General features: G+C 36.6%; 2 protein-coding genes across 2 annotated transcripts; one reads left to right on the top strand and one right to left on the bottom strand.

The window, feature by feature from the left end:
• The first annotated feature begins 1449 nt into the window (after positions 1–1449).
• Positions 1450–4763, top strand: LOC110687917 (CDT1-like protein a, chloroplastic). The gene is made up of 7 exons (XM_021864560.1): positions 1450–1879; positions 2632–2751; positions 2894–3128; positions 3233–3886; positions 3985–4186; positions 4278–4368; positions 4481–4763. Exons 1-7 carry the CDS (start codon positions 1647–1649, stop codon positions 4536–4538), a joined length of 1593 nt encoding a protein of 530 aa, XP_021720252.1. The 5' UTR covers positions 1450–1646; the 3' UTR covers positions 4539–4763.
• Positions 4764–6807: 2044 nt separating this feature from the next.
• On the bottom strand, positions 6808–21599 carry LOC110687916 (histone acetyltransferase HAC1-like). Its single transcript, XM_021864558.1, has 17 exons — positions 20993–21599; positions 19752–20059; positions 17549–17660; positions 16965–17289; positions 16425–16883; positions 14577–16333; positions 13508–13804; positions 13109–13387; positions 11516–11644; positions 11163–11363; positions 10933–11075; positions 10531–10843; positions 10055–10194; positions 9540–9618; positions 8696–9088; positions 7612–7829; positions 6808–7490 (listed from the first exon to the last, which is right to left on the bottom strand). The coding sequence occupies exons 2-17, from the start codon at positions 19943–19945 to the stop codon at positions 7379–7381; spliced, it is 5151 nt and encodes a 1716-aa protein (XP_021720250.1). The 5' UTR covers positions 19946–20059; positions 20993–21599; the 3' UTR covers positions 6808–7378.
• Positions 21600–22458: the final 859 nt, after the last annotated feature.

The raw sequence follows: 22458 nt of genomic DNA, 5'->3' as shown, positions 1-22458 counted from the left end.
AACTAAGAAAAGAAAACAAGCCAAGCAATTATACATGACTCGCCTAGAGCAAAGTCACGCAACAACCAAGCAAAAGCCACGCCAATGCCACGCACAACAAGAATAAGATCATGCATAAAATCAATTCAAAAGCCACGCATGGTAAGAAATAAATCATGCATAAACCAAATCCAAAATCATGCATAGTTCAAGCCAAAATCTAACATGCTTCCTATGTTGTCACACGCATAAACCAAGCCAAAACAAACAAGATTGTTCAACCTAGCATGATACTATGTAAACATGCTCATAAAAGAATAATAATTAATTAAAGCCTAAGCATGATACTAGGTAAGCATAAAATCATCCAAGCATGCGCATCATCAACAATCGAAACCAAGCATAAATCGTCCTAAACATGATACTAGGTTTGTTCCAATCCTAACATGATACTAAGTATTAAAAAGAAACCTAAACATGCTACTATGTACAAGAAATATTAAAATATGCTACTACATAATGAAAAGAGGATGTTAGAAGACCAACCTTGAAAGCGTCTTCTTACTACTTAAGCACAAAACCGCAAAAGAAACCGTTAGCACTGACTTTAAGATTTAAACAAATAAAATAATTAAATTAAATAAATCAAAGTAAAGAGTTAAATTGTTGGAACCCTCAAAGTTAAAACCTTTGTCGCTTAAACTTTAATGAGCTTGAAGTACTTGATGTGCTTGAACGAGGGGCAATGGTGACAGCAAGGATAGGTGGCGGTTCTGGACTTTAGGTGGCGGTTCTGGGCTGCTGCAGTGACTGTTCGCTGGGCAGAAAAGGCTGCGGTTCTGGCGTTGGGTGGCGGTTCTGGCTGCTGGGCTGTTGAGTGTGTTGTTCGCTGGGCAGAAAAGGGCAGCGGTTAGGGGGCTTTAGGCTGCGGTTTTACGGGCAGCCCTTTGAGGAGTTGTCTAAGGCTATTTTGTGTGATTGAATGTGTATAAAGTCTCTTTAAATTGTCCTTGTGTCCTCTTTAATTGTCCCCCTTTAAATGATGGGTATGAAAGGGGTATTTATAGGTGAAAGAGGGGTGAAAACCACAACTTAAATCCAATGGTTAAAATCAATTAAATTAGATCCAATGAATTGGGTCCGTATCAACCTGACATGATGAACCAAACAGATCCTCAAAATGAGCAACAAGCACTTCTCAAAATGAATCTTCTTTGAGCCACATCTCTTCAAATCTAAAAATTCTCTTGATCTTTTTCTTCTTCTCAACATGCACTCGATCTTTGACATGGTATATTTTTTAATACTTCAAAGGTACACAGAACAATTTCCCCTATTAATTTACTCCACGGTTTTAAGTGAGAGGAACAAATGAAATCTAGACGGAAAGTTACAAATTCGGGCCGAATGTTTAATAGTATGGGTGGATAGCCAAGCCCACAAAATCTACCGGGAAAATGTTGGCGCAAAAATCATTTCCCGCCAAAAAACCCTAATTCACTCGCTTCTTTTTCCAGCCTCTCTTCTCCATTTATATACTCCATTTTTCCGTCCTTTATTTCTTCAACCTCCATTTTCTCTCTCTTCTTTCCCTCTCTACTGTAATCCATTTTCATCAAAAACCCAGAAAATTTTTACTTTCTTCTCACAAACATTTTCAACCAAAAATGGAGTCTTGGGAATCATCAGTTCCAGTAGTAACAACTCCCAACAATAACAACCACCCTCATTCTCTCTCCTCATCTTCTCTTAATACTCCCATGGTTGCTACTCCTGAGCCCCGTCAGATCCGCATTGTTAAATCCAATCGCGCTGCTTTCGATTCCGGGTCGGATTGTCCCAAGAAGGCCAAGATCAGTTGTGGAGTTTCTGGGATGCCCAATGGATTATTGCCCCAAAAGTATGTTTGATTCTACTTGCTATCATTATTTCTTTCATTTTATGTGTGATTTTTATTCAATTAGTTCACATTTTATGAATGAGCTATTTTTCAGGAGATTAATTTTTTTTTTGGGCTATACATTGTGATGGGTATTAAATTGTTAATTGATGTTAATGTGATTAATTTTTCGAGGTTGATTTCAGAATTTATTTAAATTTGTGAGGATGAGTGTAAATTTGGGATTTTGGGTGTTTAACATTTGTCGGAAATTAGGATTTTAATATTCGGTACTAGTTTGTTGTTCTTTCTATTCAACAATTACATGTTATTTGAGTTTAATCTGCATTCCATTTGACTAATTTGGTTTTTTAAAGAACTAACTCGATCAAATATTTGAATCCGATGAAGTTAGGGTTTTTTATTCCCTAATAAACGATCGATAACAATTGAAATAATCTTTTAGGTTTAGGTTTCCAGTGTTTTGATTCTACTTCAATTGTGATTTTGTAAGCAAAACTTATGAATCTGTGACAAATTGCGGAGTAATTGTTAAACCTTGATTAGTGAGGAATGCTATGAATTTTAGTTCCGATTCCGGGTCAGATCCTCGCACCTTGTGAATCTGATGCCAATTGTGCATTTCAACTGATATTGGAGTAATTGCTTAATTTTTGTTTGAAAAATGATGTCTGGCTAATGAGGTGATATGATTTTATGCCTCTTGTCAAAAGTTGAACAAAATACTTATCCTTCAGTGACTTAATTAACAGGTATGAGATGTTATGTGTGTTCTTCAATGCAATGATAAGTTCAATTCGGCTACTCCGACTAAAAAAATTGCCATCAACACTTACTCGGCTTTCTCGTAGTATTGAGTCATTGACGGAAAGGTAACACCGTAATACACAACTCAGCGTTCAGCAATCAGTATTACTTTTCAATATCAATTTTCTTTTTTTCCTGCATAGTAATTGTTATATTTCAGTTTATCTTAGCTAAATCCTTGTTGAATTTCTCTTAAAAATACTACAGGAGGTTCACATTACATCACTTGGCTCAATTGAAGCACATCATGCCAGAGGTGATTGTGGTAAAGAAAATCCGTGTTCAAGACAGAGAAACAAACTGTATGAAGGAGGACCTTCTTGTGTCTCTCGAGGTAGATGCAGTGGCAACTGATGATAATGTGAAAGGCGGTGGTGGATTTTCTCATTTGAAAGGGATCTTCCAGTCACGACTCACGCATTATTTCAGAACCCATGATGAGGTATTAATTTTCTCCTAAATCAACTTTTGATACATTTTTTAGCATTAGGTTAGTGTTGGACTATGATTTTATGGATTTATTGAGTGATTTTTGTTTTTAATCAGGATGATAATGTTCCCGAGGGAAAATTACCGCATTTGTTCTATCAGCCAAAGCAGGAACCTGAACCAAGCTTGTGCAGGACCCCTGCTCCACCAGCAGTGTTACACATTGCTCCATCTTTTAAGAGGCGTTTCTCATCAAGGGCTCTGGGTGCTTCAGTCTCTGAGTCCTCTCCAGCAAAGCCATCATCTTGCTTGTTGGATACTCACATAAAGGAGGCAACTGTCGTTGATGCTAAAGATGAATCTTCTATTAGCTTAGTCGAATTTAATGCAGAGCCTGCCAAGCTTGTTTCAACACCTGCGAAACTTGTTTCAACGCCTGCTAAACTTGCTTTAACGCCTGCCAAACTCGCTTCAACACCTGTCAAATTCGCTTCAACGCCTGTCAAACTCGCCTCAACACCAGCAAGGCTGATGGCAGCCACACCTGTATTGCTGCCACCAAAACGCCCTCTGATGACCCCAGATCATGATTGTTGTAGTGATGTACCCAATAAGTCAGCTAAGCGTAGGGCCCTTAACTTTGAACAGAGCAGCAATGATATTGAGGATCAACCCAGTCAAGTTGGGGAGGAAAAAATCTGCTACCCAGCTCAAGGCTCTAATGCTTCCAAGGATGTCCTGAACGTGCTTCCAGATGACCTTTTACAGTCGGTAAGTTAGCTTATGTTTCCTGGTATCTGATTGTGCTGCATAAGTTATGTTTGGTAAACATTGTATGAGAAGAATCTAAATCAATAATTCTACTACAGTTGATAGAAAAAGAACAGAAGATCTTAGAAGACCAGGGCTTGGCAGTCTCACAAGAAAAAAGGCGGCAACAACTGATGGCTGGAGTACCTAAACTCTTTGACATGATTCTTCTTTTGTTCCAGTCTATCAGGCGTCCCATTGTCACAAAAGAGGAACTTATTTACAAACTAATTACTGGCCATTTAGACATAGTTGATAAATGTAAGGGTTTGCTTCATCCTCTTGAGTTTTGAAACTAACTTGGAACATTTGTTGCTGTTCTGACTAGAATAATCGTGATCTTTGTTTGCAGATGAGGTTGAAGCGCAGTTTCAGTTGCTAAGAGAAGTTGCCCCAGAATACGTTTCTGAACAACAGTCTCTCAGCGGAGATACTCTCCTTCGGTAGGTTCTCTTGAATTCCTTTTTCAATCAATTGACTCTCAACAAGAGTACCTCAATATTTTATACGTTTTACTAGTGATGGTCTGATGTTCGTGTTTTATGACAATTGCAGCCTCAACAAAGCTTCATGTCCGGAATCAATACGTGCCAAGCTGTTAGAAGCAATATGAGACTTCAAGGCTTCTGAATCTGACTATATGAGAAAAAATAAATAGGATTTTTTAATTTTTTTCATTTCCTATTTTGCTATTTAAGGTGATATGGATGAATCATGTATGTAAGATGTAACCCTTCAGCCATATTGCAGGTTGTATATGCTTAGTGCATGCCTAATTGGCTAATTGACCCTATTTATAAAAATCAGGTTTCTGATTTCATTGTCCATCAAATGTTTATTTCCACTTACATATCTTCCTTATATACAGATTCATTTTGCTCAATCTGCTCTTCATTTAAGTACCATGGGTGATTAATGATTGTATTCATAAGGATTATGCAATCCATAAAAAGAGAATTTCCATTAAATCCCAAAAACGATGAAGATAAAAGGTTTACAATTTCATCCACTGAAGAGAAGAGGGGCGGGGGGGGGGGGGGGGTGGGGTGGGGTCTTCTCTTAGGATATCTTCTCCATATACTGATTCATTTTGCTCAAATCTGTCCTTCATTTTAAGTACTATGGGTGTAGATGCTTGTATTCGTAAGGATTATGCGGTCTGTAAAAGAGAATTTCCATTAAACCACAAAAATAATGAAGATACAGGCTTATAATTTCATCCGCAATGAAGAGAAAACGGGGAGTATCAATCTCAACTCAACTCGACCTTGCGTGTGCACCTTGATATTATCCTTGCTGTCTATGAACCCAGATTCAATTAGTTCATACAACAAACTAGCATTGTCAGCAACTTCTGCAGTTCCTAGTTTCATCATTTCTCCTGCACAGCTGCTCAGCTACGAGAATCAGACAGCTGAAATGATGTATCAGGTTCTGTTAGATCTCTGTAGATGCAGAAAACAAACTAATCTGAGAAACATGCTCCTGAATCCTGATATTGAATCAAAGATATAAAAAGAAGTAACAAAAAGGTTGTTTAAGAGTTTAAGATCACAAATCTTCATCAAGGCCTGACAATCAAATTCCTTACCCTCTCGAGTATGAAATTGAAGAAGACACAACATCTTATTGCAAAGAACACCGCCCCCCATCTGAAATTTGGTCCATGAATCTAAAAAATAGTGAGAATTCTTAATCTCTTTCAATCATGACAAAAAATATCAATAATTCTCCGGCACTTGAGATACTGTCAACGTGGTTATGGGCAATGTATTACATGCACTAGCACATCCAGTACTTTTTCGAAGCTGCAACCCAGATACCACTTCATGTTATAGAGATAGAGATGAAAGGGTATGGCAGGGCAGCTTCATAAAATGAGTCTGAAAGCTAAACAAGGAAGGCCGTGGTGGTTGTTGAACTAATCTTTCTCCCAAAGAGGCTACGTGAGTGACTGAAATTGGATGATTACTATAGCAAATTAGCAACATACAACATTACTTAAGGAGTTAACTGAAGGAATACCACTATGGAATAGACGTAAATTGAATGTAGTGAAACAAAATAACGAGATGATTTTGATCATTTTCAACATATAGTCAATCATTTGGATTGTTTTTCTCTAATCTTCATTTTTCTTTTTGGAAGGGAAATTACTTCTATTTTCTGTAACATTACAAGATTTTGACATTCACGCATTCAAACACTTTGACTTTTTTTTTTATAGCTTATTAATTTATTATACTTGTGAATAAAGTAGGTTAGTGGAAATTTTCCAAGTACATTGTTTCTTACTCCTTTTGTCCCCTATTGTTTGCTCTAATTTTCTTTTTAGCTTTGTCCCTTTAAGATTGTCCCATATTACTGTAGAACATTATAATTTTATCCTCGTACCAACTACACTTTGTCGCACCACTTCTCTAGTTCTCTCTCCCATCAATTTCTCCGAACCAAAAATTAAAAAATGTGACTTTACTCGAGGGGACAAACAAAACGGGATTGAGTAATTATCATGAGAGAGTCCTACTTCGTTCTTTCAGCTGTTCTACTTTCATATATACTTTTGAGCTTCCATGTTTACCTCTGATTTTGATCCATACAACTATACAAGTCCAGGGTGAAAATCATTTTGGATGTTAAAAGTGTAAAATTAGAGATGTCACTATTGTTTTGAACTTCAAAGAGGTACACATCACAATCAAAAAAATGTAACAGAGAACGTATTTGTTTAGCTGCTTTTTTGGGAATTGGTAGAAGATACATCTCTATTTCTTCAATTATAGAATTATCAAGTTAAAATATACACAAGATCTAAGAAGCAGTACTTTCTTAGCGTTTGGAACTATTGGACGATAATCATAAATGGCATTTAGCACGAGAACTTTGAGATGTAACTTCTTTTTCCTTTCCAAAATGAAATAAATATTCTACAAAAAAGGGAACAACATATAGGAGGTAGATAGCAAAGAATTGCAAACATCCCCTACGCTCCATTGCACAAAAAGTAACGTTTCTCGTACATATAAAGACATACTATAGTACACTTGCCACCATAGATGAGGCGTTGTAGAAAATACACAAAGGATAGAATTAAAGAATCACCAACTCTTCCACCACCACAAAGATGAACACTAGCGCCGGTGCTCCATTTATGAGATGCCAGTAAGCATTGAGGATGAGTGCCCTGGAAATAAAATACTATCTTTCTTCCCTCCAAATTGCAAAAGAATTCCACCCAGCGTCTTCGGAAGGAAATGTTCAGGACCAGGATATATATGTTACCATATTAATGACTTCTGCATATTGAATCTGTACAGAGGTTTAAATCCACATTGCTTCTCCCGTAGAAGACTTCCTTCTCTTACTGCTACGGCATGAGTATTCTTCAGAACACTAACCATGTATCAAGTCTTTGGAAAACTCTTTCCAAATGTCCAGATATATGTACACAAATTAAGCATGGCCAGCTACTTCTGCAGCTCGCTGTCTCATCATCTCCATCACAGCTGCTCGTCTACGAGAATCAGATTGCTGTTGCAACCGCCTTAGATGTTCTTTCAAATCTCTGGAGAAAGGTAAAAAATAAAACATAGAAAGCTTGAGAAATACACTCCAGTTATCTGATCAATAATAGGGTAATGAGGAAACAAATTTTCTTGCAGTAACTAAGAGCTTGAGCCACAAACCTGCATCGAGGTACATGACATTCAGATTCTTTACAAGCTCTAGCATGAAGTTGAAGAAGATACCACATCTTCTTGCAAAGAACACAACCCCCAGATGCACGAATTCTACACTGTATTCCATGACGGAATAGACCTTTAACCTTCCGACAATTGGGGTACTGGCAATGTGGTGAACGGCACTGTGATGCATGCACCAGCAGATCAAGCATCTTTCGGAGCTGGACCATATAGCATATAATATTAGAGAGAGAGAAAGAGTTCATGAGCGGGAAAAGAAGGAAGTGTGACACGATAATACATGAGTATATATCTAATGGATCTAGTTGTTCGCAGTGGCTAAATGACCACTTATCTTCAGAAACAGCTAAGTTGGGAGGAAAAACATGTTTTTAAAGATAATATATGCTCCCTCAGTTCTCATATATGTGTCCTCTGAAGTTTGGATACGCATAATTAGAGTAAGCAGTAAGTAGTAGGGTAGTGTAGGGTTATTTAATGGACAGGAGAAGTAAGAATTTTTTTTTTTTAAAAAAAAGAAACAGTTAGTGAAGGGCCCCACATCATATATACTTGCATATATATGACACTCTTCCAGAGGACTCCGAACATGACAATAATCATAAATCAAGTGATAAGCTATTAATAAGTGCACAATGTAACTACAAGGAAAAAGAATAGTGTCATATTCTAGTGCTATTCTAGTACTGCAACGTTTTCTCATATCTCCCCTCATATCCATAACCAACATGGTAACTTATAATGCTATCAAACCTCCGCAATTGAATATCCAACTTGCCACCATCTACTTCTAGCCCAACCATTATCCTCCATAAACCATGGCAACATATTTATAAAGCAATAATAAGCTTAGGTATCCTGTTTTCCCTGGATAAATATGCAGTAAATAAAAATGGATAGCAGTTATGGATAACAATTATATATAAATCCCGCGCATCGCACGGGACAAAATATATAGGTTAAAAAATCCACAAAAGATTTGTGGATATTTGGCAGGTGTATAATAGATAATCTGCCAGGAAGGGGGGGGGGGGGTGGGGTTAGACGCGAATGCAAATAGTGGTACCTGTACAACACGTTGTTGTCTTGCTTCCTTGTTTTGAGCATCACGATCAGCCACGGAAGGATGATTCGTCAACTTATGAGGATGATCCCTACCTCCATCCTTTTGGTAACAAGAATTGCAAATATCATAATCTGGACAAGTTTCACAACGCCAACCTTGACCAGTCTCAATATCAAGATGACATATGTTGCATGTTATCACAAATGCTGGGGCAGTTGGATTATGAAGATGGTAAAGCACCATCATGGAAGAATGTTTAGCACGGCGCAGAGTATCATACTGATAGTGATTCCCCTGGCAAAGACTCAAAAATGCCTGTCGGGTATCAAAAAATTCACTCTCAAGAATCTCATCTTTATCCTTGGTATCTTCTGGCACATCAGCAATCTCAACCTATATCATTATGACATAAGAATTCAAATCAACAAGGAATGCGAGATAATCATACTTCCTCCGTTTCTTTACTAATGACCTACTTGGATTCCAGTGCAAATGGAACCTAATACTTTAAGCATATATATATATGTGTGTGTGTGTGTGTGTGTGTGTGATATATATATATATATATATATATATATATATATATATATATATATATATATATATATATATATATATATATATACACACACTTCAAAACGTAGTCGTGTGAACTTGTTAGGTTCGTCTCAATTTTAAGTTTCCACGTAAAACGTACCTAAATACATTATCATTAATTTATTACAATATTGCATAGGAAACTGAGCAAGATTCCAAATGAGACAGTCAAAAAGAAACAGAGGGAGAGTCTAATCATTATATTACTCATCCAAAGAAGCTTCTCCAACAGGCACAAACAGCTTACCAGATAAAGTGCATGCTTGTCCTTCTGGTTGATAGGATGTCTTTCTCTATCATCACGCTTTTGTTCTGCTTCATAGCACCTGCAATAAACATAACTCAAGTTTAACTATACAATTATACATAAATAAATCCAACTCCCTACTTTTCAAGTCAGGGAGTTCATTGATATTATTCCCTAATTCCCTTTACAATGTACATGTAACAACTTCATCCAGCAATTTATATTTGAAAAAAAAAACATAGATTTTTTTAAATATATTCTATACCAATAGTCAAAGAAAACAAAAGATACGATTATTTGCAAAAGACCAGAATAAAATTTGCTCAAAAATTCAAAAATCTGAAATAGCACTATTTAAAGCTAATTCATAACAAGATTGTAGCTGCTCAGCAGATATAAGAAATATTGTACGTCCAACTAAAGTTTAAAAAAAAAAAAAAAAAAAAAAAGAGGAAAAAAAAAAAAACCAACTTATATGAAGCACCATGATCATAATTGTACAGCTAGGATCTTACTTGTCACAGAGCTGAAAATTTTTACACTGATTGCAAACCCAGCGGTTCCCGGAAACCATTAACAAACAGCAGTGGGTACATGCATGCTGCAAATGAACCATAATAAAATCTTCCTTCATTGGAGAAATCGTTTCACCAAGCTGCAGAAAAAATCAAAATTCAATTAGAAAGCCACAATATTAGGGGTAATTACAGCATAGGCTACGAGATGATAAAAGTGCAACTATATATTGATCACTGTGAGATCATCATCACTACAAATAAATTGTAAGAAAGTCCCCATGGTAGTGCTTGGCCTCTCCATATATTTATTTTTTGTATTTATAATCATTTATTAACGCTTTAGAAAAGAATGTTATTCTATTTGATTGCACACAGACACTAGACCCAAAAGACAAAAGGCTAACCAAAAAGCAAATACAAGTAGCAGCAGCAGCAACTGAAAAAGAGGAGTTAGTGACAGATACGAAGATTACTTTATGCATTAAAAGAAGATCCTTTGACGCATTGCTAGAAAGATCTGATTGCCCAGATGCTTTAAGAGCCCTCTTTGAGATCATCTTTTTTGTTGTTCCCTTCTTGTTGAGTTTCCTACCTTCCTCTTCCTGATTAATTTGATATATCATATCCTCTGCAGCACCGGGCCAATAGTCACCATCAAAATACGGGAGCCTAGCTGCGGTGACCTTGGCCTTGCATTCGCCAGTTTGTACAAAGAAATGATCAAACAAGTTAGTAAGGTCAACCACAATATTTTCCTTCGTAGCTTTTCTTAGCATTGCCAAATACCTGAAGCATAAAAACCAATGTCTCGTCATTAATCAAAAACAAAGAGGGATTAAAATATAATCATTACAGGAAAAATCAATTTATCTTACCACTCCCTCAATTTGTCAGATTTTGGTGTCTTCTGTATTTCAGGATGGCAATACAAAATATAATCTTCACCCTTCAAAGGTGGACATGCCCATATATAACAACTTGCAAAACCCCGCTTCTTACAGTATTCAAGGTAACCAATCTGCAAAGAGGCACATGATTTTTTCAGATGAAAAATACTAATCAATCGTTAATAACACCCACAAAAAAAATTCCCACCAAAACATACCAAAATTTCATGATAAACAAATGTACGGAGAGCTTCGCCAGACACTGCTTTTACATCAGGCCTAAAATACTTCACTGAATCAAGGTATGAAAGATAAACACGGCGCTGATTTGGAGGCAGGCATTCTGAGCCAAACTCTTGAACATACATTCCAAATAAACACACTTCTACTCCTTCAATCTTCTGAAAAAGCAAAACTACCTGCAGAAAGAAGTTGATCAATTATACAATGAATTAGTAGAGAAAAATAAGAAAAATTAGATTCTAATAAGCAAATTTCCAACATTCCTCTAGCCTAGGTAGCCAAATTGACAAGTTATATAATATGTGCCAAAATCAAAACAACATCAGACCTTAGATTTATAAGCGAATTCAGTAGGATAGTTCTCATCACGGAAAATCTCAAGAAACCTTGGCTTCACTTCCAACTTCTTGTCAACAGATGACACAACTCTAACAACAATTCCATCTGCTCCAGGAACCTGACAGATACCAAAGATTACCATCCAGTTGTTATGGAGCTGACACAGCCACATATATATTAATCTCAATGACACTCTGCATTTTCAGATAATTTAATGCATTATACAAATTTTAGAAAAGTTTACACCACTTATTAATCAAATACAAATTTTAGAATAGTTTTCATCACAATATATACATAGTTTAGAATAGTTTTCATCACAATATATACAAATTTTAGAATAGTTTTATATATATTTAGAAAATCAAATTCAGAACCAAAAGGTTATAAACAAAAAAATGGCTTGAAGCACAAATTTCTGAGGATTAATACCCTAGCAAAGTAGCATTAGTTACCATATAACAAAGTAAATCCAATTCACTATGACTGTATGACACCCTACAGTGATTCACTGATGCTGATGTAAGTGAAGTTCAATATTTATAACATAAGAATAAATCTAAAGCACAAACAACCAAACGAAACATAACACAAGTCAAAGAGAATACTCCCTCCGTCGCAGAACCACTAATCTATAAGTGCACAATATTTTAGGAGATAAGTTGTCGTTGCCTAAAAAAGGGGGTGGGAGGTGGGAGGTGGGCAATGTAACGGAAAAGTAAATGTGAATTTAAAAGACAAAGGAAAAATATAATTTGTAATATATACTATCCAATGTGAGATTGAACTGATCTACTATTTACCAAATACCATAAATAGACGGTTCACTATATGCAGTCCAATCTACACCTTTTCCAACATCTACTTTGAAGTAAGTGCTATATGCTAAACAGCCACAATTCCCACAAACTGTGCAATATATGACCATCTATAAATTATTGCCTCCATTTGATTTGACGAGATGTATTTATTCCCTGCATCGGACTACATTGAAATACAGCTGCATACATCTGAAGGTCCTTAGAAGTGTTTGAAGGAGACTTATAATAAATTTTTGCAGTAAATCTAATAGCCTACTTTCTATTAAGTATTTCTACTGCACCTAGACTCTAGTTACTAATCAGATAAGAGTACGGATCTGAGAATCTGGTACAATAATTCTAAAATTGTAAACTAAGGGGTAACTATCCTCAAAATTGGACATGAACATGGAAACACAACACATATAACAAAACACGTCACATACTTTTAAAATCAGCAGAAGCACAAAAGAGGGAAAAAAAGAGAGGGGGGGTGGGGGGGGTGAACAGCCAGCCACATAGAGAAAATAAAAAAGAAAAAGAACAGCAACCACAAGGGAGCGGGATTTTCAACAATGAAAATAGTTGCTATCTCCAGAGACATCCAGCTGGATCACTTGAACCCCACGAATAATAGGCTTAACCAATTTTCTGTTCTGAATGATCTTGCCTTCAATCGACAGATCTAGGGTATTACTCACCTTGAATGAAATTCATATTATGCAAGCTTGACAAATTCAACAAATTGCCTACACATCACCAAAATGCAAATAGAAGACTACCTCATCATAACTTTTTCCCTGGACTCTTGCCCTTTCTAGTCTTTCTTGTTTCAATCGTTTAAATAGCCGGTTCTCAATGTGGTCACTTAGAATTGTTTTTGGCAGATCTTTTGCCCCAAGAACAGCACTCTGTGGCAATGGCTTGCGCTCCCCCTCTTCAATCTCTTGCATATAGCAAAAAGGACATGTGTATTCAGCTTGACCACCATCATTCCGTCTTCCATTAAACAAGGCACAGATCTGATGCTGCCAAGCTTCACATTTATCACATTGAACCCACTGCAAAAAAAGCAAAAATTATGATTAAAAAAAAAAAAAAAAAAGCATTTGCAGATTTACAATTAACCTATGCAGAACCTATGGCTGCAAAGACATAAAATAAGCTACTGAAAAACACACCCATTCTTCAGTTTCCTCATCATTTTTCTTTCTCTCCAGCCTTGACTTAGGAACTGAAGTTCCATCTATAGAAATTGTGTCACCACGAGCTTCATTATAGCATGGAATACAGAAATAGTGCCGTGTATCACCAGCTCCCACAGTGTAATACATTGCATTTCTCTTTATTCGAGCACCGCATGGAGTACAATAAATAGGTGGTGGTTCAAATGTGAGCTTCTCAACAGCACAAAGCTGACAGGAGTTTTCACTCATCGAGTGTTCCATCGCTTGATTTTTCTCTGCCTTTGCTTTGCTCTGCAATCAATAAAAGAGAGATTAGAAATAAAAAGTAAATTTTACTGTAAAGCACCCAAAATTAAAGTACTTCATATTGAACATTGACCAGAGTCATGCAGTTACAAAGGCATAACACAGCACAAAATTGTAAGCAGATTGCAAAGACATTATATTCAAACATGTAGCTGACCTGCCTCATGGATCCACAACAATAAGAAACTCAAATACTCAAAAGAGGTGGTCAGTAAAAGAAACACCTCAAAACACAACAGCCAATAATATGATGATAATCTAGTGGCATTGCAGAAATTAGTAGAATAAGGACAGAATTCTTCAGCCTTTCAATGTCCAATCACCAAATATCCTTGCTGCGATGGACCCGATCAAGAACTTTTCATTTTCTTTGGCTATAGCAAACCAAAGTTTAGGCCAACAATGAAATTTAATTTCAGTAGAATCATAAGGATAGTGTATCTGGATCCCCTTCTTTTTCCTTGGTAATAAATAACAGGCAGTAAACTAAAACACATCTCGCAAGAAGCATATCTGCAGCACAAAGTTAAATGGACTGCATAACATACAGCTTATCATTCATTTCCATATTACGAAAAATTAAAGGAAAAAAATCAGTAATCAAAGGATGTAAGAGAAAACATGAGGACAAACTGGCATACTTAGGCAAAGAAAATTAAATTTCTAATCTCCAATAACTAAAGGGCTATCAATTTTAGTTTAGCAAAAGATTAGAACTACTATCAGTAAAAACAAGAAGGTGGAAACTGAGACAGACCTGCCCAACCCACTGCCTAAGACCAGAAATGTGCTCCTTTATCTGCTCCGGTGTAAACAGTTCAGTTAAGGACACTCCTTTAATCTTAGGCTTTCCGGACTTTGTCAAAGGTTCAGGAGACTCCACTTCTTCTGGCTTCACTTGACCATTATCTTCTTCGTTTTTGACACTCTCTTCCTTAGCCAAGGACGACGCACCATCCGACTGATTAGAAGTGTCAACTATGATGTTCTTCACCTCAGTAACATTAGAAGTTGAAACAGCCAAAGTCTCCATCTTCACATCAGAGAATTCAGACTTAACCTGTGAAGTGTTTTCATTTTTCTCATATGCTTTTGGTTGTACACTGTGAGAAACATGAGATGCATTGTTGGCATTAACTGGCACAAACATGCTTCCACTCTCAGGAGTAGCAGATTGAGGAGGCTCTGGCTTTAGGCGTTTGACAGCAGGTTGACTTTCTGGAGGTTGAACAACTATTTCAGAAGGCTTTAGATTGTCTTTAACTTTAGCTTCTCCGGACTCAGATGGTCTGCAATTTACAGCAATTGAATGTTGCAATCCAGAATCAGAATCCTTACGAACATATCCCTTTCCATGTGAACGTATAAAATTTCTGACAGGTACACAAACAGGGCAGTTGGCAGTCGCGCAATGTTTATGATGATTAATAAGTGTTCTGGTTGCATGACAGCGAGATTTGTTGCAAGAAGAAGAATCGCAGCTATCTATATGCTTCAATAGCTTTTGCACCTCAAGGCAATAGCGCTCTGGACATTTTCCTGTTGGCGCTCTACATCCACGTGCATGACGCAAGAACAAAAGCCACCTCTGTTGATTCTTAAATTGACGCTCACGGATGGTATTCCCGGAGTTACAGGGTGTAGTAACTACTCTGGATTGATCCATAGCACTTCTAGGAGCAACATTCTGGCCAATGGTAGACCCTTCGGAAGCCAAATTATTGCACTGAGCTTCATCATGCCCCACCATTCTCTGGCGTAACTCCTCCTGTAGATGCTGTTCATGAGACAAATTTCCAGCCAGTGACGATCTATTAGATTCAGTATGCCATTGACCATTTAGTTGTGCTTCTGGCTGTACTCCAAAAGACATATTATTGTATTCATTTGTAGCCTCATCAGTCATCATATGCTGAGGATTTTGCAAGAGCGTAGAGTGCATATCTTGAGGCCTTGATGGAGCAAAAGATGAATGAGAACTTCTAATAAGATTTCCATTCGAATCATGGTGAAGTTGATGTGATTCTGGAAGCTGGAGCTGCCCAGAAGAAACTTGTGTCTGAAGACCCTCACTATGATGCTCCATTCCTGTTTCAGATTTCACACGACTGCCAACGTCAGATGTTAACTGGGAGTGAACAAATTGATCATTTCTCCCGAAAGATTGTTGGTGCTCACTAGACTGCTTCTGTTGACGGCTTGAAGCAAACTGCTGCTGCGGCGGCATCAAATGAGGCTGCTGTTGGTACTGTTTAGCATAAGACTGCGAATGATTTTCTCTAGGTGATGATTGGAAATTTAACTTTTCCACTTGTTCCGCTAATTGAGGCCTTGCGTATGAAGCTGATTGCACACTTTGCGTGCTATTTTGGATCATTAGCGAGTTAGGTCTGCTTATTGCCTGAGGTCTCATTTGATTTACATTCTGATTATTTATCAAGGATCCAACCTGAGCTCCATTGTAGTAATTTCCATTTCCAGAGGAATCAGCAGCACTCATCCTGTATCCATCACCTACCAAACAAACTTGATACATCAGCTAACATTGATCAAGCATAAATCAAAACTCACAAGTAGACTAAAAGGGAGAATGAAAAGGCAGAACCTTGCACAGAAGAGCGCTGATGTTGATCATGGGGCTGCTGCAGAGGTCTAGGAGAGGCGCCGTAAGATGATGTGGTCATATAGCTATCTGATGAGCCAGAACCATTTACCATTTGAAGATTGTTACCAAATCCACTGTTCACAGGCCCACTCTGGACTCTCTGCTGCATTAAAGACCTCATTCCACTGCTCATTGCACTACCAAGGTTCTGTAACATGCGGCTGTTTTGACCAACATGTTTTTGCGGCACTTGTTGTGACACACCTGAAGAATCAACGCCAGATAACACACCACCACTGCTAGTGTTATCCGCATTCATATATGCCTGATTATTATTGCCACTGAATCCAGGAGTGGGAATCATTTGGCTCACAACTCTCTGCCCAGCCATTACATTATTACTGCCAGAATTCATGGAAAAACTAGAGGGGGCCTGCTGGTAACCATTTGACAGAGACCCTGCAAAGCATATTCTATCAGACAAAAGGCCAAAGTACAAAACCTTATAACATCACTTAGTTGAGTGATGAATTTACTCACCATCAGCTCCATGGAAAGAACCACCACGAATACTGGAAAATGACCCATTAGAATTGGGCATCAAGCCTCCCATGCCTTGAGTTGAGGATGAGATACCGCCACAAGCACTTGCGGTGGTCATATTAGAATGATCCATTGCAGATGATACCATCACATTTGAATTTACATTGTTTTGCTGTTGCATACCAGGTGTTGGTATCATTGTACCAACAGGAGTAGGAGTATTCATAAATTGTGTCGGTTGAGGAACATGATTGGTCTGTGGTGTTCGCCTAATAAATCCCTGCAAACGGAACTCGAGACTTTCCATATTCATGTATTCCTCCTGTCACAGAATTTAATTAAGAACAAAAAGGCAACAAGAAAGTTTATTGAAAACCCAGAAAAACAGTTGATAACTTAAGGAAAGATGTAACTAAATTACAAAAAAAAATTCATTGATCCATACTCAACCAAACCATACACCAAAACAGAGAAGAAAAAGAATAAGGAAAGGAAAAAGATAAAATGAACTACATGGACTGTAACCAGGAAAACAAACATTAGATATCCAAGGAGCAAAAAGAGAAAGGGCCAAGGACTACCTTTGACGAAGCTGTTTTAAACAGCCCCTCTTCCAAGCGCCTTGAAAGTTCATGCAATTTTTTTGAAACAACATCATTCCGGTTCGGTTGCCTCAGCATTAGAGTCTCATAGCTGGAAACAAAGTAAATTATATGTTAATCACTAAACCAGCATTGCAGGATAATCTAAGAAAGTAACTATTCAATAGAATTTTCTACACATACAGAGATACTAATAACATACACGAAGAACTATCAACAGCCAAAAATGCCAGGATAACCATTTACCACTTACCAGATCATGGAACTTGACCAAATAATATCAGGTATGCCAAGAGATTAAAAACTGATAGGATATAAACTACAGACTCGTCTAAAGATAAAATTTGAAAAAAAAAAAATAGAGCAGCCAATGATGCAATTTTCATTCAACAAAACCCCTAACAGCAAGCAATCCCATATGCAGCACATAAATCCTTGCTTGACTGTACAAGACCAATAGATAGTAGCTCAAATATCAGGAGAGGGAGAGCACACTGCAAAGATGCCTCAATGAGATCATTAATATCAACTTGAGTAAAATCCCATGAAATATATTAAAAAAATTAAACAACAAATGATCTGCATACATTACTAATTCACTTCAAAGCTGTAAAAAAAACAAAATTAATAAAAAAAATATAAAAACATACACATGTGCTGAGAGTGGAACAAAATGCCTACAATTGTGCATATTTTAAAATGTAAACTGCATAATACACTATGTTACCTGGACTAGATTTAAGGTGTTGAATATGAGAATGTTTGTTACAGTAAACATAAAAAGTTGGATGCAGGGGCAGTCCTAATTTTAGATACATGGACAAGATATGGCATTTGACAATTTGCATTTTTTTGAAAAAAATATACTTTTTATATTTTTAATTAAGTTTTAAATGCCCTTAGTGTTTGTAACAACACCCGTACTGTGGCAAGTACATAGTATCAGGTTGTATCTGTGTCGGATCATATCGACCCTCAAACTGCACAATACGTGGCCAGTCATATCATTGATATCAAGTACAGCAGCAATTATAGCATGTCCAAGTGACAAAGAAACAAGACAGACTAAAGCACATAGATAGAAGAAACAGTCTAATCCAATGAAAGAATCAACAAGGAGGACCTTCACCTAGTTTTAGTGCTGTACTTAACAACTATTCATAATACTACAAGTCTATTTTAATAAGACATATACCCAAGGACAAGAGGGAAATAGAAAGAAATACCAAATCCTCATGACTAACCATCTAGTGGTATTACCCCCTTTGTCCTATAAAATCATATTTAAAAGTTAAAATAATCATGCTTGGATAATTTTTCAGCATTGGATCGCAATAAGACTAATTACATAACCAGCATAACTATTTGTCATTTTCATCTAATCTCTTCATACCATAACAAAAAGATCAGCCAGCTTTCAATTTGAGGCCTCTTTAGCAGATACAAGACTGCACACATGCGCACAGGGATAATGATTTGATGCGATAAATGAACCGCATGTTGAAATATAGGACAAATCAAGACAATAAAGATAAAAAAAAGATTTGATATCCATATTTTTGTGCGTTGTAGGTTGTAACTAAATGCATCAAGTAATTTAAAGTTCGACATTACGCAGACATAATCATACCATTTGTAAACAAGGTACCCACATATTATAGACAAAATAACCCAATCATAACAGCTCCATTCAATAGCTAAAAACAAAGATTCAAAAACAAAAACAGATGCGCATGCCGGAAAACTAACATCAAACCTCACCTACTGACCTAAAGATCCACTACTGCCGAAAATGTATCAATGCGTGCCACATGCATAATCACAAACAACCCATAATGCACCAAAGAACTAAAATCGTCCTAGAGTAGCAAACATTAGAACCAAAGGCTTTTAAGATACATATAAGCATAAAGGTATACTATTTAAGGAAACACAAAATCTAAGCATTGGGTCCGTCAAATCCATCAGAAGAAATTATAAAGCCCCTTAACTGATTTATATTTAGAATCTCACGAAGGTTTTCACTTTTCGTCTTTTGGAGATGATAAACCGGGCTACAGAAATATACTTAATTCGTGATAGATAATTTCTTTTTACACCTTCCAAGAAAGGAGGTGCCAGAGGCAACAAATACAGCCAATTATAAACACGATGGATAAAATAATTTAAAACAAGATCTTACATCTTCTCTCTCATAAACAGTCGAATTTTAGTAAGTTCAGCGTCCACCATTGCTTGATTACTTTGACCACCAAGATTTTGCGCCTGCGTGTGGAATGTATTTCCATTCTGCTGAGGCAGTCCAGGCAACTGATTACTAGCCTGGTTAGGTACCTGCCCAGAGATCTGACCTGACATGTGTGCCTGGACATTCATTTTCAACTCTTAATATGCCAAAAGCCTGAAAGTGCATCAGCTTCACCATAAGAAGGTCAATTCAAAATTCATCTCCAGCACATTATTGATTACACTGCAAGGACAACACTTCACCTGCAAGGACACAGAAAAAGAAAGCAACTTCCAAATTTATAAAGCTCAAACTTAGACACTTCCTCTGTTGAACATTGAATAGACAGAATATACAAATTCACTCCTACAATGATAAAGTGAGCAATAACGAGGTAAAAAGCATATTTACAAGGATAAAGCCACAGAGTGAAACCTATGTTTGTACAGATTGTTATGAAAAGGAAAACAATCTATAAGTAAAGCTGCATAGTACCTTGTCTCTTTGACTGAGGCATTTATCTAATATTCTAATGTCATACTTATAAATAGAAAGTGAACCAGAGAGAAGCAAATTTTAGTTCTAATAAAAACAATATTTGTGAAAAAGAGACACTATGCAGAAACAGCAAACTAATTCATACATCCAAATGTAGATAACGCTGGACTAAAGACAAGCCCCGGCATATCCATACAGTTGCAATTTACAGCAACATAATGTCCAATACCAACTTTAGTTCTCACTTCTCACTAGCATCCAATACACATAAATTGCATCCCATTGCCTACTACTCTAAAAGACCTTGAATTTCAAATGCGGGCACTGAATATAGTATCGTGTAGCACCGATCACAAATAAACGGAAAAAGACCCGAGAAACGCAGCTATCAGTCTATACTCACTAAATAAAAAAAGTACAGATTGAGCAAATATATCAACTTCAGTAAAAATATCATCTTTACCAACTCTAACATATGATATACAGCAACATTAAAGTTGGCGGGTAAATTCCTTTCAAACAATTACACCCTAATATTAATTTATCAGTTTCTAAACTATTTATAAATCCAATACTTTACCCAAATTGATAAAAATTATTTCTTTTCACACTGAGATTACTGCACCATTCAAGAACAATCAATCACAACTCAATTCACATTGCGCGATTAAACAACAACCAAGTACACAACTTCATACCTTAAATTCAATCGAAAACAGAGAGAAACCCCAACAACTTGAGTTAAATTAACCACAATGACGGTGCTTCGGTTGCTCGGTGCAACAATTAACAGACCTATTAACGATGATCGTGAACTTATTGAACCAGATCCTCCTATATACGTGGTCGAAATTCCGATAGTAGCAAAAGCCCCAATTTATACCGACCCAATCTGTTCAATTTCAAATTGAGTTGCACCGATTAGGGTTCTCGCGACAAAACCCTAACTTTCAAGAAAAAAAAAAGGGGGTCAAAATTGAGGATTGAAAACGTAAGATGATAAGATTAGGGTTTCTGGGGTTGAATTCGATTGCAAATTGATTGAATTTTTTTTTCCCAAATTTGATTGTAAAATCTTAATCTTTGAGTCTCTCTCTAACTTTCGTGTTTCTCTCTCCTAATTTCTTCGTTCGACGTTTCTTTGCTGAGTTTCGGACTCAAGTTTTAAGCCTCGATATTATTTTTTCCTTTTTTGGGTTTTTTTGTTTTTTTAATTTTTTTATTCAGATGATCATTGACCGTAATTTACTCCCTTTTATGTTTTGTCTATTCTATTTTCTTTTATTTTTAACTCAAATAAACACTTAAAGATTAAAGATTTAAAGCATCTACTTGTGTAGATCTTAAATGAGATTTGAAGTCTTGTTCCAAAATCCAAACATAACACATGGTGTTTTTTAAGCTTAGTTTGGTAACGCGAGTTTGACCCGAAAGCGTGCTAATCTGATCAAGTATAAAAGGTTGACTCCATAAATTCGTTATTTCGATTATTTGATAAGTTTTTTGTGCTGTTATATTCAATTCTTTTAATGTGGAGTTTGAACACATCTTAAGCTAAGGAAAGGACAAACGAAATGACTATACTCTTTCTCGATGTTATTCCTCAAATACTGACACTAAGGAATAATCACCTTATGCCTTGAGTCTTTTGCATCCCTTTGCTACATCGGCACATCGGATTTTCAACGTCAAAGTCAGCGAGACGAAATGTCTACACTCCTTCTCGATGTTATTCCTCAAACACTAACACTAAGGAATAATCGTCTTATGCCTTGAGTCTTTTGCATCCTTTTACTATATCGGCAGATCGGATTTTCAACATCAGAGTCGACCCTCGCTTTCGGTCTCTATGCTTTCATTAGTTCGTATTACTTATATAATATATTTAATTCTCAAATTTTGAATATGTATCAATAGATGATAACATCATAATGAATGATTTTTGCCATTATCAAAGTTGGATAATGTTGTTTCCGTTTTTAGTGTATTATTATCCTAAAGATGTTCTAGTTCTTTCAATTCCAACTAATTCTTATAACTACCTGAATTGTTGTTAGCCATATTATTCAATGCCGGAGCCACTATAAATGATTTACATAAGTAGTGATTATCTACCTACCAAGCCCTTTTTCTATGTTTGTAGGGGTAATTATCTATTAAATTT

Source organism: Chenopodium quinoa, unplaced genomic scaffold, assembly GCF_001683475.1.
Source record: "Chenopodium quinoa cultivar QQ74 unplaced genomic scaffold, ASM168347v1, whole genome shotgun sequence".
In the NCBI taxonomy this organism is placed as follows: Eukaryota; Viridiplantae; Streptophyta; class Magnoliopsida; order Caryophyllales; family Amaranthaceae; genus Chenopodium; species Chenopodium quinoa.
Note: the sequence above shows the minus strand (reverse complement) of the source record. Positions and strands in the feature narration are given on the sequence as shown.

Coding starts and splice junctions, on each gene's coding strand:
- LOC110687917 (XM_021864560.1), top strand. CDS start 1,647: ATGGAGTCTTGGGAATCATCAGTTCCAGTAGTAACAACTCCCAACAAT. Junction 2,752..2,893: donor ATTGAGTCATTGACGGAAAG/GTAACACCGTAA, acceptor AAAATACTACAG/GAGGTTCACATTACATCACT. Junction 3,887..3,984: donor CAGATGACCTTTTACAGTCG/GTAAGTTAGCTT, acceptor ATTCTACTACAG/TTGATAGAAAAAGAACAGAA.
- LOC110687916 (XM_021864558.1), bottom strand. CDS start 19,945: ATGAATGTCCAGGCACACATGTCAGGTCAGATCTCTGGGCAGGTACCT. Junction 16,334..16,424: donor TCAGCGCTCTTCTGTGCAAG/GTTCTGCCTTTT, acceptor TTTGTTTGGTAG/GTGATGGATACAGGATGAGT. Junction 9,619..10,054: donor AATTTTCAGCTCTGTGACAA/GTAAGATCCTAG, acceptor TGTTTATTGCAG/GTGCTATGAAGCAGAACAAA.